The 17,516-nt window shown below is 44.8% G+C and overlaps 1 protein-coding gene across 15 annotated transcripts in view; it reads right to left on the bottom strand.

Moving 5' to 3' along the window:
- The window catches only part of FNBP1 (formin binding protein 1), a 118,495-nt gene extending 104,869 nt beyond the window's left edge, over positions 1–13,626 (bottom strand). For 3 of the 15 annotated variants that reach the window (XM_082207993.1, XM_082207995.1, XM_082207986.1), the window contains exon 1: positions 2,520–2,672. In XM_082207993.1, the coding sequence (XP_082064119.1) occupies positions 2,520–2,576 (57 nt within the window). In that variant the 5' untranslated portion in view covers positions 2,577–2,672. Of the gene's footprint in view, positions 1–2,519; positions 2,895–13,265 lie in introns of those variants that run through there. The other 12 variants (XM_082207987.1, XM_082207999.1, XM_082207992.1 and 9 more) reach the window with 10 other exon arrangements.
- Between the last annotated feature and the right edge of the window lie 3,890 nt (positions 13,627–17,516).

A 17,516-nucleotide genomic window follows, 5' to 3' on the forward strand; every position in this document is an offset into this window, starting at 1 on the left:
TAAGCAGTGACTTAGATATTATATATAAAACCTGCTGCCCATTTACCTGAGGATAACCTAATTAATAAATTGCACAAGGTTTGGGAGACTTTCCCCTCATGAACAACATTCTGGATTGAGGGAACGAATGCAGTGCTGCAGTTAGGGTATTGTAGATGGTTCCCCTGCACAGGGCGCTGAACCAAGGGAGATTGTAATAAAATAATAAAATAATAATAATAATGCCTATTTTTATACAGACACATACTCAAAGTTAGGCCTCAATCAGATGGGTGATTGAGTTGCTGTGCATGCGCAGAATGGAAGGTGAGAGCGTGAAGGGCCTGAAATTAAGAAATATTTAGGGGGGGCGCCAAATTTTGTCCTTGTTCAGGGTGTCATATTAACAAAGTCTGCCCTTGGCATATGCCACTGGTGGGCACGGCCAGAGGTAAGAAGCAAGCAGGGAGTTGCCAGGCATATGCATGTCAGAGAAGTCACTCAAGCAACACAGTCGAGAGAGAAAAGTCTGGATAACACTCAACTGAGCAAGCTGAACAAAAAGAACACATAAATTTGAGGAGAGAGGGTTTGGCTCTCCTAGTTCTGGCCTTGCGCAGAGCAGAGAAACATTCAACCATGTGGAGGGAAAACTCCCTCAGAATGGCACATGCTACTCTGACAAACATCCTGCCACTCTGCTCGGCTGCCATGCAACACCTACACACCTCTCTTAGCTAGTAGACTAAATCCTCTGCCCTCCCCCCCCCCAAAAAAAAGAAGATGCTTGACAAAGAATTTCCCCTTTCGGGAGAAATTCTTAGGGTTGTTTTCTGTTCCTCAGCTATTTTTGTTGTTGTTGTGTGGGTTGCAGTGTTTTGACTTCAAGTGCATCCGCTCTCATACCTGAGCATCAGAAATTGGAGGGATGAGATGAGGGACAAAGACAGCAGTGGCAACAACAGAAATAGCTTCCTTTCTTGAAAACACCCTTGCATATAAAAAAAAGCATGAAAAGAGGGTTCTGGTAGCCACCACTTCCTGCCTCCCTCAGTTCCCCGCAGCGAGCTAAGGGTGGAGGATGCTTCTGGAGATTTGAATATGTCAAGACTTGAGAGGCCTGCAAGAGGTTTTTGACTCAGGAAAGTTACCAGGCCAGAGAATAACCACACTTAAAATGAGCCAGTAACAATAGCTGAAATCGGTACCCGGTTCAGAAGCAGAATAAAATAACCATAATACAAATACAGGATTGCAATTTCCAGAAGCTTCTAAGGCCACTGAGGTGGTAAAATGAAACTTTGGGAAGAACTTATGAGGTCAGACCATTGGTCCATCCAGCTCAGTATTTTCTACACCATGAGTTGGAACCTCAGGTCTGTATGTGGCCCTCAGGACTCACCCTAGGCCATGCATGCCATAAAGGAAATCTGCTTGCAAAAACATACATAATGCAAAAATTGCATACATAAAATGAGTACAGTATATCAGGCAAACACTGAAATTCTGACCAAAAAAATCTTAAGGTGAGATCACCTTACCACACGCACACCTGCCCCACTACACCAATATGCAGAACTGGCACAGTTATAGATGCCATATTAATAATATTCATTCCACATTTATCAATCAATCTTCTAGTGCGGTAGCACCTGCACTTCGGAACTCCCTGCCTCTTGACATCAGGCAGGTGCCTTCCCTATACAGGCATACATTTCCAAATTTGCACATTACAGAACTTTATGATAACTGAAACAAAGACATCTTTTGAAATTTGCATTTATACAAATTTTGAAACAAGGTTCTCTAACCAATGTTTACAGAAATGCATATAGTGGGGGAAAGTGTGCATAAAAATGAATTTATTAGTGAAAATAACAGTTAAAAATGAACTATATTACGGAAGTTGGCTAAAAATGGGAACATTAGTCCAAATCTGCGCCAAAATACTGATGAATGTTCATGATGATTTAAAACAAGTAAATAAATTGCTGCAAAGTGTGAATAACTGAATTTAAGACTGGGAAAATGAACCAAACCAAATTTGACAATTCTTCCATCCCTAATTATTAGCGAGCCCCCTCCCCACATGAACCAGAAGCACAAGGAGTCACTCCTTCAGTGAAGTGGCCACAACACTATGGAACTCCCTCCCACTAGAAGTCAGACAGACACTGTCCCTGCTGAGTTTCAGCCTTTGGGTTTAAAACAGTTTTGATTCCTGGAGGCACCAATTTGCACCAGTGATTGCTACTTTGATGGTTTTAGTTTATGTTTGTATTTGGAGACCCAGATGGCAAAAAGCAGCATATAAGTATTTAAAATAACTAAACAAACATAATTCCTATCATCCCCAGCTGGCACTCTGTTGAAGAAGGGCAGGCAGATGACCTGACACGGGCGAGAGAGTCCCGCATTGAGGGGGTTGGACTAGATGATCCTCGTGGTCCCTTCCAACTCTGCAATCCTATGATTCCATGACTGCACTGTTACCTGAGGTTCCGCCCTGACAGAGTGACAAACGAGGAGGGACCCATTACCTTTTTAAAGATCCACGTTGGTAATAGCCAACGACAGCTCAGGAAACAGAATGACATTTGACCAGAACTCTTAAAAGCTGTTGCAGAAACAAAGGCAAAACCGGTGCAGGATCTGAACTCAGTTCAATGCATCACTTCAGGGAGGATCTTGCCTTGCTGATCCGTTCAGAGTAGAGAAGCAAGCAGGCAAAGACGCAGTTTCAACTGATGATAGCTGCCAAGAACCGGGCACTTAGCAGGTGCCTCTGCTTCCACTGCTAGCATCAAGGTCAAGACATGCCAAAAAGCCAACGGCAGTTGCGGCAAGACAGATGCAGTGCAGAATGGCCACACTGAGCTGAATTTAAACACGTTTCAGTGTTTAAGACCATGCATGTGAAGACTTGTCTTATTCACTACGAAACCTGTAATGTCACCAACAAATATCAGAAAGGTGTCAAAGAGGAAATGAATGGTGCAGCGGAAAAACCACCCTGCCTACCATCAAGCATTTATCATTATTGATTCAACACCGTTAATTCTCAAAACTGCTTGAAGTAGCACACAGAAGGCACTGTCAGACAACCGAAAGTGGGCAGTGTGTGTAAGAAATTAGTTAAATGTAAAGGCTGCTATAAGCTTATTCTCTGGCCTTGTCAGGTTTATCAGCCTTGTGGTGATGAGTAGCTCTGGTATGTTGTGGCTTCAGGTAGGATGTAACGGACTGATTATATTGCCCCGATGGCAGTAGAATTATCAACTGCTGTCAAGTTAGGCTGCCCGTTGCATCTCTCCACAATTCAGGGCTCTGGGCCTTCCTTGCTTCCAATCAGGAAAAGTCCCCAGAATAGTGACTCATGCAGAGAGAGAGAGACACTGGAGGTTTAGCTTTTCTGAAGGTGAGTAATTCTGATCTTTATAATTAGGGCTAGCACTGGGGGAACTGGATCAGGAGGATCTACCGAACCTCAAGAGATGTCTGTTCCAGAGTGATGTCTCGAGTGAGAGAGCAGGCAAGTAGTCAGGATCTCCCTCCGACGTACCCTCAGATATGCACATTCCAGCAGGGCCAAGAGCACACATGATGCTTTGTCTGGCCTTACCCCACCTGCCCCTACACCAGGAAAACCCTAGTGCTGGGGCACTCAGTTCTCACCCTGCCAGCCCACTCAAAGGACCACCCATTTGACTGCCCAGTGCAGGGACTCCAGCTATGCCTTATTAAGCCCTATGTCCACCCTGCGGGGTGGGGTGGGGGTGTCACCTGTTGATTCAACACCTTAGCTCACGTTTAACTACAACTTCCTCAGGCATCCGCGGATTCCTGCAAACCTGTCACTTGCCTCATATACCGATCTGACCCCAAAATAAAAACTGGAGCGTTGAGTTACAGTTCTTTGCTGGCTGAGGGGAGCCAGGACAAGGGACCTTTGAGCAGGAGAGAAAAACTATATAATTCCTTTGGCAAAACAAATGACCAACAAGCCTTTCTTTTTTTTACCAGATGCATTCTGATATTCGATTTACTGTCGAATACCATCCATTTACTGAGAAGATAGTCTGTGCCCAGCTTTAAAAGCACAGATAATGATCTCAAACTTTCCATTTCTACGCTGTCTAATATTTCTCCCCTAACCATTCCTGAATGTATGTCAGGTTCTTGGATTTCCAGAATTTTGGCTAACAGATTTTGCGGTTTTTACGCTGAAGATCTATTCTCAAAACAGGTTTCTCTTGAAGCCTTCAGAGTGGGCACTTAGGCTTCTCCAACCTGGTGCCCTCCAGATGTTTTGGACTACATCAGCCCCACCACCATGGCCATAACCGGAATTATCCACACATCAGTTTTCACCAACGCCGGGCTGCAGTGGTGTTGGCAACTGGAGTTCCCCAGGTGTGATCATGCTTCTGAGCCTATGGGGAACTGTGGGAACAAGTTTTGGCCCAGTCCTTCATTTTGATTCAGTTGGGATTAGCTCAGTCGGTAGAGCATGAGACTCTTAATCTCAGGGTCATGGATTCAAGTTCCCCGGTGGGCAAAAAGATTCCTGCATTGCAAGGGGGTGGACTAGATGACAATCATGGTCCTCTCCAGCTCTACCATTCTAGGATTTTATGTCGTCCCCCCCGCCTGCTCCAAAGCCAGCTACACGACATAATGTGTCATTGCATCACATGAACCCCGAGCAAAGTCTATCCATACACAATCTGTCACGCTTGCTGTTATGAATTTAGATTAGGAGGAGTGCTATATAAAGCACCAGCTACTACCAGAGGGTGCTATGCCACCCACAGTACACAAACAAGCAAATGGTCCACTAATGGGTGGTTAAAGCATGCTTTGCTCCCCAATTATGAAGCTGTTAGACAGGGGTCAGCAACCTTTTTCAGCTGTGGGCCGGTCCACCGTCCCTCAGACCATGTGGTGGGCCAGAGTATATTTTGGGGGGAAAATGAATGAATTCCTATGCCCCACAAATAACCCAGAGATGCATTTTAAATAAAAGCACACATTCTGCTCATGTAAAAACACGCCGATTCCCAGACTGTCCGCAGACCGGATTTAGAAGGCAATCGGGCCGCATCCGGCCCACAGGCCTTAGGTTGCCTATCCCTGCTGTTAGCAATGAAACTGTTGTTAAAATTGGGGAGAGGAGTGCTGCCATTTTGGAAATGAAAACACCAGCCACAATCACACCATACAGTCATACCTTGGGTTGCGAATGTGATCTATGCGGGAGTCACGTTCACAACCCTCAGTGTTCGCAGCCTGAAGTGCCGCATCTGCACACACGCGTGATGTGATTCGGTGCTCCTGCACATGACATCATTTTGCGCTTCTGCGCATGCGCCAAAACCCGGAAGTAACCTGTTCCGCAACCTGAAAATGTGCAACCTGCAGCGTTTGTAACCCGAGGCATGACTGTACATTTAAAAACAGTATGATGCCACTTTAAACCAACATAGCTCCCCCCCAGAAAAAATATATTGGGAAGTGTAGTTTGTTAAGGGTGCTGAGAATTGTCAGGAGACCCCTTTACCCCTCCAAGAGCTATGGTTTCCAGAGTGGCTTAACAATCAATCGCTCTTCACAAGGAACTCTAGGAATTGTAGTTCTGTGAGACTAATACCAGGGTCTCTTAACACCTCTCAGCAGCCTTAACAAACTACAGCTCCCAGGATTCTTTGAGGGAAGTCATAGCTGTTTACATTTAAAGCAGTATCATACCATTTGAAACAGTCATGGCTTCCCTCAGAGAATCCTGGAAGCTGTAGTTTGTTCAGGGTGCTAAACAAGAGATGCCTACTCACTTCCCAGAGCTATAGTTCCCAGAGTGGTTTAAAAGTCAATTCCTCTTCCCAGGGGACTCTGAGAATTGTAGCTCTGTGAAGGGAGTCACAGCTAAAAACACTGTAACTGCAATTACAGTAAATAAAAAAAAAAAATCCTTCCAGCCAAGGTAAATGGGTGGTAGTTTCAAGGCGGCCAGGGATGAGTATTCCTCAGGCATGAAATGCCTGGGTAACCAGGAATGTTTTTAAATCCATCCTGAAAGTTAATAATTATGGAGACAGGTGCATCTCACTAGAGAGGGCATTCAACTACTGGGGAGCCACCACAGAAAAGGCCCTGTGGTAGCTCAGTGCCAACAACCAAGGCCTTACCTGCCCATTGTAGGGCCTGTGATGGTTGGTATATCTATTTCAAAAGCTCTCCCCTAAACAAATACACCGTGTGCTGAAGTCTGATATGGATGGACCCAGAACAGGTGCTCACAATGCAGGGGCAGCACCTGGAAGAACCTCTCAGGCAGGGTGGATTTGATTTAAATCATTTTATTTTTTGTACAGAAAGACATTCCTGCTGGTATAATCTTAATATTTACAACCAGATGAAGGTTTAATTTTTGGAGTAATACATTTTCAGAGTAGTTTTTACAGTCATGTCAAAAATTACTGATTTGGTTATACTATTAGAAATACATAGACAGATAATTATGAAATTATTGTGAGGTTTATATTTGGACAATTTTTCTGCTGTACTTTATTGGAAGGAGAAAAATAATCATTTCCTTAAATAACAATTTAAACAATTTATTTAACTAAAACAATGACATTATAGCATATGTATCCATGTTTGTTAACTGATGTGGTTATACATTTTTTAAAGAAAACAAACTTAGACTGAGTTTCAGCACGCATCAAAAACTTAAAATAAATCCTTATTGCCTGATGAATAGCCTTTGGACTATAATGTAACTTAAATAGAAAACTATCCATGGGCTGGTAAAATACCAGGTAGAATGGCAACCCTAAATTCATACGCTTTGTAGCAATCTGCAGCCATAAGCTTATAGAACATAAAGTGCATGAATTGGGCTGAATTAAGCATTCAGCTTGGCTATATAAGTTGCCAGCACACCACAAGAGGAAATGGGGAGAGCAGAAAGTCTTGCACTCTGAGTCTCTCTTCCTGATTATCATTTTCTGCAAAACGTTTACCTCCATGATATTGGATTTATCTGTTGCAACAGCAGCATGCTTTACCTCCTGGCTACATCTAAATGAGGAAAATGCTAATCTCAGGAAGCCCCAGCAAACCGCTGAAAAGCATTTCAATAAGGAGAGGTTCCGTAGTAAAGCAGGACATTGAGAATGATGTCACAGTTTTGCAGCAACGAGAAACAGCACCTTTAGGAGACACGTTTCTCTGCTGTTAAACATGCTTGACTTCCTTTTTGGCGAGCTGAGCATCTTTTGAAAATATTGAGATCCATCTTGCATTAAGGATTGAACAAAGCGCTCTACATCTGAATAGATTTCAGTGCTACCAGCCTCACAGTAAATATGTTTTTGTGATCGTGGCAACTCTTAAAATATTTTGATATTATAAAGCGTGTCCATTTGTATTGTTTTATCAGAATGTGATCCACCTCAAAATCTTTTTCAATGAAGGGTGGGATATAAATATTACTAAGTGAATAAACAAACAAACAAAAAAAGCTTTTTTGAAACTATCACCCTTTGAGCATGCCCAAAGCCTTTTACACTCTCAGTGCAAGGTGCCCTTTTACTTCATTCCTGACTGTTTGGAATACCCATTGTGTGTTCAAAGCTTCAGGACTAAAAACTTACTTTTTTTAATGCACAAGTTGAAATTCCCCTGCAGAAGAAGTACCTGAGCCTTGAGGACTAGAAACTTTTTTTTTAAATGTACAGATTGAAATTATTATGCAGAAGTCCTACATTGCTCAGTCAGTATAGCATGAGGCTTTTAATCTCAGGGTCATGTGTTTGAACCTCATGCTGAGCAAAAGATTGCAGCATTGCAGGGGGCTGGACTAGATGACCCTCGTGGTCTCTTCCAACTCTTAACAATTCTCTAATTATAAGTACCTCAGTCAACACCCACTGCCTGCAAGGCATATGTAGCTCCCAGCTGCTCCTACCATATTGTGCTTATCAAGTCTACTCGATTAGGACAAAACACCTCAGATTTGTTTTCACTTGCAAACAGCTGCTTATTTTACCTCTCCCCGCTTTGCAAAATCCTGCCTGCACATGTCAATCATCCTTCTCCCCCGCCCCACCACCCTGCCTCAGCTTTACTAGAACACTCTTGCCAAATGTTGGGTATTCCTCAAAGCGAAAGCCTTGCTCGATACATGGAAAGGGATGTTGTTCCTATATTGCCTGAAGCTTTTCTGTAGTAGGCATAAGGTGCCTGGGCCCTCCGCTGATGCTGAACCAGCCTGTCCAAAGCTTCAGGACTGCTCTGCATCAAGAATTCACAACCCGAGATCCCGACAGTTTCATGGAGGGCTGCAATTTCCAAAACTGGTTTAGGAACATAGGAAGCTGTCTTATGCTAGGCTGTCATTAAAATTCTAAATGAGCCAAAACGTAGGAAGCTGTCTAGCTCAGTACTGTCCACACTGACTGGCAGCAGCTCTTGAGGACTGCATGCAGGGAACGTTCCCAACGTCACCTAGAGATGCCACTGGGAATTGAGCCTGGCAGGTTCTGCACACAAAGCAGATGCTCTCCTACTGAGCCATAGTCCATCCCAAGAGTCTAAGTGTCTGACCTGCCTCCCAGGGACATTGTTAGAAAAAGCAGCTACTTGTGGCAAGCTTGGAGTTCACTGCATCCCCTGACCCAGATTGTCCCATGCAACCCGACAGCCAATAATGACAGCCAGACATAGCATCATCCATGTGTATAGAATCACACCACAGAAATTTCCAAAGAGACAGACAAGTTTGTAATTAGCTGTTTCACCTGGAAAATGAAGCCTATCATCTCTCTTGCAGCAACATGTCAAATCAACCTGTAGACCAAACTACTCAGGGCCGACCCACCCATTAGCTTCACTGAGGCACTTGCCTCAGGCACAGGCTGAGGACAGCTGAGAGGGGCAGCATAACTGGAAAGAGAAGGGCATCCTCGCCTGCCTTCATTTCTCCTTTGGCTGCTGATAGGAGCTGCCATCCCAGGACAGTTCCTCTGCCGCTGCCCCTTGTTCCTCAATGGCCTCCTTTTTGCTCCCCTGCCAGCTTCGGTGTTTTGAGGCTTCCCTGGGATGCCTCCAGTTGCCTGTGGCAGCAGTAGTGGGTGCCGTTTTCTGATCTGCCTCAAACAGCAAAATGTCTTGGACCGGCCCTGAAACTGCATGGCTGTTAAGGACGCAGGGATACCGCGACCAATTTCCAGAGTTATTCAGTAAATGCATTTTCGCCTCAGGAGCAATTGTGGCACTCATCCACAACTCTGAAATCCTGCTGTGTCTCGTAAGCCACAAGGCCCGCTAATGCCATGCTATCCTCGGCCTCCAGCTCAAATTCCCTTTGGCCAGCTCTCCGCAGCTAAAACACCTATCATTAAGCTATTTGGTGCACCCACAAATCCCAACCTGCTCGTCAAAAGAGGAAGCTCTAATACAGTTCTGCTCTGCCATTCCCCACAATGCTCAGCTCATACATCCAGTGTGTTCTTCCAGTGTGTAAAAAACAAACAAAAACGAGGGTAGAAAACATGTGTCAGACCAAGGGCCACATTTTCTTCTCAGGCAACCTTCCAGGGGACACATGTTGGTGGGTGGTGTCCAAGGCCAAAGAGGGTAGAGCAATGGATGTGAATTTCACCTTTCTATAGCAGCCTTCATTCTGACATGTACCGCCATCCAAGCAGGAGGCAATGACAGAGTTCAAGGGCAAAATAAAATGGAGGAGGGTGAAATGTTATGGGCTGTGGCTTGGAGAAAATTATTAGGGCCAGACAGAGAGGTCCAGGGGGCCGCGCTAGGCCCCTGAGATTGAGCTTCCCCATCCCTGGTGCAAAACTCTTCATCCATTTTTTAGAACACTGCTCTAAGGGACCTCCCTCCAGGTCTTCCAAAAACCAAGATAAGCTCAAGCATGGCTTGTTAAAGGTCCAAACTGCGGAAGCACACCTGGGCCATAGATAACACAAACCCTGCAATTGATCTAGCTGACTGTGGTCAGCTATAGGCCATAGGGAGTGCTGCAAAGATGGCAGCCAGCTTGGGGGGCATTGCAAGCAGATTCCCAAGGGCAGGAGTCTAGGTTTGCAGAGTGTTGGAGGAAGTGGTTAGAGAGAAGCTTCCCCTCCCCTTTGCACAATATCAGAACCTAACAGGGTCATACAGTGAAGCTGAAAGGTTGGCGAGTCAGTACAAATTGTATTCCTCCACACACACACACATTTTTTAAACAAAATTGCAATGTTAACTGATGGAACTCACTGCCACAAAATGCTGAAATGGCCCATTGGCTTAGATGCCTTTAAAAAGGGGGTATTATTATTATTAATTCAAATTATTATCTTCCCCATACACTCCCAGGGCATGCTGCGACAAAATATAAAATTAAGAAGGAGTTAAAAACAAATCACAAGAACAGCGGTGGGTCTTAAAAATATTTATCATGGGTGTCAAAGACCAGGGTAAATATCCTCAGTGAATTTTTCTGATAAGGCTACTAATAGCCGTTATTCCTGCATTGCAGGGGGGCTGGACTAGATGACCCTAGGAGTCCCTTCCGACTCTTTGATTCTAAGGCTACTTGTTATTCTGATTATGCAAACTGAGCCTTAATTCATACAAAGGCTTGCAATGGTCTCAGAATGTAGCCTCAGGGCACACCCAACACGCATGCGTCCATGTGCGCACGCCCACACCCACCCACAGCTGAATCTTCGAAGGCCGGCATGTCTAAGCATTGCTTTTTTAAAAAAAATCCTGGGTTTAATCCATCCAAGTTCTACTCAGAGGAGACCCACTGACATTTACGACCCTAAATTCACCACATCCATCAATTTCAATGGGTTGACTGCGCTGGATGCAACCTCCAATTTCCACCTTATTTTTAAGTTTTTTGGATTTACGCCTCTGTTTTTTTCCAAAGAGCCCATCACAGTGAACTTAGGAAGAGTCCAGCTGCTGTTTCAGGTCCCAAAAGCCCTGTCTAGTCCAGCCTCCTGTTTTCACAGTGGCAAAGCAGATGCACCCAGTGGGAAGCCCCAAAGCGGGACCTGACCCCCCCCATTCTATCTTCACAATCACCTTGCAAGGTAGACCAAAGTAAGAAATTGCTGTGACTGCCTCAAGTTAGTCCCATGGACAGTGGGTCTCTCCACCCCCATTGTAGGGCAGATAAAAGGCACTGGGGGTGGCAGTGTTAGTGGTGAAGAAGCTGTTTATGGGCAGAGACCTTTTGCTGCTTATGCAGGGGGGTTGGCCTAGATGACCCCTGGGGTTCCTTCCAACCCTACAAATCTTGGATTTTAGGGTGAGAGGAAGAAAAGGGTGCAACCTAACTTCCCAAGATCAGCTGCCAAGTCCCAAGAAACCAGGTAAATAGAAACCTGCAAGTCTGATCTTCCCATTCCAAACCAGTTTCCTCACAGCCTGTTTTCTCTCTTATAAGGGTACTTGAAGCTGGATCATTTTGTACATGAAAGCCACTGCCTGCCTTTTTTGCTCTCTAACCAACTGAGCTATCCAAAAACCCTTTCAACAGAAAGGCAAAAACACATCAGAAAGGAAGATCCCAATTTCTGACCTTGTTCCCCCAGCCTTAAATCCTTTAAAAAGAAATGCATTATTTCCTTTTCTTTGCTGAGACCACCAGGACTCCTCTCCCAGGAAACTGTTTTATCATGGACATAAAACACACCTCCTCTTCCCTCCCCCCCCCCTTCTCCTCTCTCCATTGCAGTCTTGGGGGTGAACACAGCAATGACACAGATTTCCTTCCTCAAGTTAAGAAATACAAATGATTATTTTTTAAATAGGAAACGTCACTTGCTCCTCTCACAAACCTTCACTAACGCTGCAATATTTTTGAGGGGGGAGGGGAGAAGGAGCAGGGGGTTGCAGCCAATGTTAGTCCTACGCGGAGTAGACCTATTGAAATCTCTCGTGATAGGACCAACTCAAGTCCTTACATTCCAATGGGTCTACTCCGAATAGTTTGATGCAGCGCTTGGGTTCTTTTAACGACAGTACTCATTATGACATTCCAGAGGGCAATTATTAATTATGCATATAATTAATACGGACATGTGTGCACATACTCATTCGCTGGCTATCTCTTCCCCTCCCCTTTCCCAACTGTGGAAACATCTGGGGTTTTTTTGTAAAAAAGAAAAAAAAGAAAAAAGGAGCTAGTAAACACTACATTGCAGAGGAGGGAACACGAGGAGGAAAACCGTTATTTTCAGGCGGCAGAGAATAAGGCGTGTAGAGAGGCGAGTAGAGATAACTACTGTTGAGATCTAAGGACTTACTCAGAGTAGACTCACTGCAATCAATGTATTTTAGTGTTTGTTTTAAATACTTCCCCTGGTCCTCTGCTTGCAAATTGTTTTACCTGATTTAATGTTATGATTTTATACCTTTGCAGCCCCACTCAGGGACATATTTATGGCAAAAGCTTAGGGTAACTGGCCTTAATATTTTGTGTGTGTGTGCTGCTGGTACCTGCTGTGTTATCTTACTGCGTAGGATTTGTATCCAGTGTTAGCCCCCTCAAGAGTAGACCCTTTTAATAAAACGAGCATGACTAATTTAAGCACACGGATTTCAAGTGGGTCTGCTCTGCGCGGAACCAACCTTGTGGTTATTAGGGGGTTGTACCCAATCTCCACCACTACCGTAAGTCCATTGATTTCTAACGGGTCTACTCTATGCAAGACTTACTTGGCTTCCACCCATAGAAAGACCGGCTTTTGCATTCCAATAAACCCTATTCAATAGTATACCCACTAAAATGAATAGACCCAAACTAACTATACCCCTTATTTCCAATGGGTCTACTCTTAGGAGGTCGAATATTAGCTGAAACCTGGAGGTTGGCTTTTATTTTTGGAGGAGTTAACTTTCTCACACCATTTTCTACGAAGACTTAAATTGCCAATAGAATAAAGACCTAACTTTATTGCACTGTTTTCCTGTGCAGATTTAGAACTCTAATAGAATGCCTATCTGTATCTAACCTTATCGCAGTTTTCCATGCAGATCCAAACCCCCAGCATTTTGTGTGTGTGAGTAAGTGAGAGGGAGACATGCATGAAGTGACGCGCTCGTCGCCCCCCACCCCCAGCACAGGAATAATGCAATCCCTCTCCCCCACATGCTGCTGCTCAGCCATGTAGAAATAGCCCCCACCCACGCATTGCAAAAATCCATGCCTCTCTTCCACGACCACCAACCCATTTCTTCCTCTTGCTGCTGCTTCTACTTACCCAAAGCTCCGTGCCCCAACTCATGGCTCCGGCGACGGGTGGGCTAGGGGGCCGGCCCTGGGTGCGATATTCAACGCCGGGGGGTCCACACCCCCTCGTCCTTCGCCTGCCACCCCAAAAGCGAGGCCAGCACCCCTCCAAACCGCTTGCAAAAAGAGCATAAGCTTGCAAAACTACAATATAGCAACAATAATAGAGCTTTGTGCCCTTGATTTGATTGCTTGCTGGGTTGCCTCCTCTCGTGGCTATTGTTGCTACCACCTCATTGCTGCCTCCAGAGCAAAATGGCCAAAGCAGCAGCAGCGGCAGCAAAATCAAGCGAGTAGCTCTCAGAGTAGTAAAGGGAGGAGACCCAGGGAGGAATTGACAGCACCTGGGAAGCGCGCATGCGCCCGGCAGTAAGGCGCATGCAAGGAGGAGGGGGGATTCAGTAGTCTGGTGCTGGGATTGCGCAGGCGCCAAGAGTGGGCTCAACTGATGCTCCAGGGGAATTTTATTTCATTTTATTGAGCCAAGCTGTCAAGTGAAGCTCCTCAAATCTCAGGCAGCATCCTAAGGCTTTGCAGCAGAGATGCAACTGTGGTACAGATTTGGTACAGGTTTTCTTATTTCGTTTTGTAATGCACAGAAAGCAGAAAAAAACCAGTTATAACTACAGATGGAAACGAAAAGATTAAAAACAAAACTATAGAATAGGCACGTAGAATGAGTCCATTTGCATTTGGGTTAAAATGATGAAGTCCAGCTCATAAAAAGAAGAGCATGAATAAACTTTGTCTTCATGTAAAGAATATTAACGTAATCTCATTATCAAGTATAGTTCCAGATGCCTTGAAAAATATTAGATGGTGCAGTTTCGGAATGTGGCCCACTGTGGCACGTGTAAACAGACAGGAGGTGAAACCCAGAGACCACCACCCATAATTCTATATTGGAGAATATTTGGCATGCACACTGCAGCCCCCAAATCATCCTCCTCCTTTTACACACATGAGCCATTGCAAAATGCTTCCAGGTGCTTCACAGGAAGTGTGGTGAAGTGGTTAGAGTATTGGATTAGGACTTGGGAGAGCAGGGTTCAAATGGGCCATGAAGCTTGCTGGGTGACCTTAAGTGAGTCACTGCCTAGCTGACTATCCTACCTTACAGGGTTGTCATGGGAATTAAATTTGGGGGGGGGGGGACGACCATGTATGCCACCTTCTTCACTGTGCTGTGTTTCCAAGTGATGCCCACTGCAGTGTTGAATAGCCACTACAAGAAGGTCCCATACTCAGACAGACTTTGTAGTTGTGGTCAACCTCAAGTGGAAGACATTGCTCATTATCTGTTGCCTGCTCCTTATATAGAGACCCAGAATATCAGTTTCCGAAACCTTTGATCACACAAGCAAGCAGGTGCATCCCAACAGAAGTAGTTGGGTTTCTTTTGAGTGACAATAATAGCCTCGTAGCAGACAGAGGGGCTCTTCTATGCACTGACTGCCCCCCCAAAAAAAAAATATCAGGAAAAATTAGTTAGATGAAATCATTATAAATTGTTGTGATTCAGAGTTTACTTTGAAAGCAAACTGGAATTGAGTTTGTTGGTGTCTCCTGTTAGCTCTCTCTTCCTAGGTGTAGGTATAAAAACATTGTTTATATAAAAAGGTAAACAATATTCACAAAAGGCATCAGATCAAATCCAATATAGCAAATCCAAAATACCAACTGGTATTTTATCTTGCTCTTCAGCCAAAAAGGCTATCAGGGTCACTTAAAAAACAAACTCCTCCAGCTTATTATTATCTTTAGAGACATGGCACCAAAGGGAAAGTGGATTGGGAGGGAGAAGGAAAGAAGCAAACTCAGCAACAAGATTGTAGATACAAGAACTATGGAGCACAGTGGGCCCTACTTTGAAGTAGGAGCATAGGTTTATGCTAATTAGGCTGCAGTTCTTTAGCTACTTACATGGGGGCGAGTCCCACTTTACTGATTTGAAACTTAACTTCTCCGTATACATGTATGGGATTGCCCTGCAAAAGCCACTGTTTCAACTGATGATTTCCTAGGGGCAGTTTCCAATTCCCCTCATCCCTGACCTTTGGCCATGTTTTCCGGGGCTGATGGGAGCTAGAGTTTAACAACATCTGGAGGTCATCAGCTTTGGTACCTCTTTTACAGAGACAGTTTTATTACAGTTGCACGGGCCCCTTAAAGACTAACAGATTTATTGTGGCATAAGGTTTGGATGAGGGCAAGTAGCTCAGGGGTAGAACACCTGCTTTGTATGCAGGTCCCAGGTTCAATCCCTGGGATCTCCAGGTAAAACTCCCATCCTGAAACCCTAGAGAGCTGCTGCCAGTTAGTGTAGACAGTACTGCGCTAGATGGACCAATAGCTTGTTGCTTCTTTTTTAAAATCATACCTTTATTTACAACCAGGAAGACTGGAATCTTATTTTCTTTGGGGAGGGGAGAAGACTGTAACTCAGTGGTATACTCTTAAGAAGGCCCTCAGGTTCAATCTCTGGCATGTCCATGTAGGGCCAGGGAAGCCTGCAAACATGACCCGAGTGTCCTCTTGTGTGGTTGTTCCCAACAACTGGGATTCAGAAACAGGCTGCAGCTGGAGGTGGATGTAAGCGGAGGTGTGCCAAATCAAGCCCATTCAGTCCAGCCTCCTGTTCTCACAAGGGAGCATCGCAGCAGATACACTGCATTGTTTGATGATGCCCTCTCATTTCTACTTTGCTTTGGGTGGCAACACTGCATTTCTTTCTCACTGTGCATGATGGACCAGGAGTCAGCTTCGCCTGTTGAACAGCAGCCTGAAGGGGGGGAAAGGCAAGGCAAAGTGACTCGTACCCAGTTGCAGTTCAAAAACCATGCCCATGCCCAGACCAATGCCCAGTCCCAGACCAATGCCCCACAGCCAGTCGCAGTCCACTGCCCATGACTGGACTTGGGCCAGGGTGTGGGGCATCACAGAGGGTCTCTGTTTCAATCATAGTCTCAGAGAGCAGACAACAGACCTCAACTGTTGCCAATGAAGAAAAGACTGAGATACACAGATCACTAGTCTCACCCTGCATGAAGAAAAGTTGTGTCTTGCTCTGCTTGCAGGGAATCCCCTGATTTCCATGAAATGTGGATCCAATTATAATAATTACTTTATTTATATTCCACCTTTCCTCCAAGGAGCTCAAGGTGGCGGTGCATAGTTCTCCGTCTTCCCATGTTATTCCCACAACAACCCTGTGAGGTAGATAAAGATGAGAGGCAGTGGCTGCCCCAAGGTCATATACCCAGTGAGCTTTATGGTGGTGGGGGAGAGGGGAGATTTCCACCCTTTCCTAGTCCGACACTCTAACCATGACACCACATGGCCTCTCATTAAGTGAGTCATTTCCTTTAATATTGGTTACAGAAAACAACATGGTAAATGAAAAAAAAATACTACTATATATGATGGTAGATACAGTGGTACCTCTGGTTACGTACTTAATTTGTTCCGGAGGTCCGTTCTTAACCTGAAACTGTTCTTAACCCGAAGCACCACTTTAGCTGATGGAGCCTCCTGCTGCCGCTGTACCGCTGCGGCACGATTTTTGTTCTCATCCTGAAGCAAAGTTCTTAACCCGAGGTACTATTTCTGGGTTAGAGGAGTCTGTAACCTGAAGCGTATGTAACCTGAAGCGTATGTAACCCGAGGTACCACTGTAGAACATTATACTGAACAGAGAATTCTTAATCTTTGCAGAATAGATTGTGTTATTTAAAATGTAATCTGAATCCTGAAATACTGTTCATGGGAAGAGGGGGTGATTCATGTTTATGCACAGTATTATTATTTTTGTAAAAACAAAATTATTGGTAAAATAAAACATACTGTATAATGTTGTTAAGCTCCCCCCCCCCATTCCTATCTGTAATTTGGGGGAAGGGGGGATTTCTAGGGGAGGGGGCAAATTTAAGACACTTCAAATTAAGCCTTATTAAGCTCTATACAGATTAAGGCCAAAACAAGGTTCTGTCCACTGAAGCAATATAGGCAGAATTGGTTGTTTTGAAATGTACTCTAGTAATGGGGAAAATGCCTCATCCCCCTCTCCTGGTAATTATTTCCTGTCCCAGACAAGTTTCTGGGTGGAAAGTGGTGGGGCTGGGGTGGGCAAATAATACCCCCACCCCTGCCAAACCTAACTGTGTAACATTAACTCAAAACAAAACCAGTGTGAAAACACTGATAGGAAGAAAGGGGGGCACCC

Source organism: Podarcis vaucheri, assembly GCF_965113315.1.
Source record: "Podarcis vaucheri genome assembly, chromosome: Z".
Classification (NCBI taxonomy): domain Eukaryota; kingdom Metazoa; phylum Chordata; class Lepidosauria; order Squamata; family Lacertidae; genus Podarcis; species Podarcis vaucheri.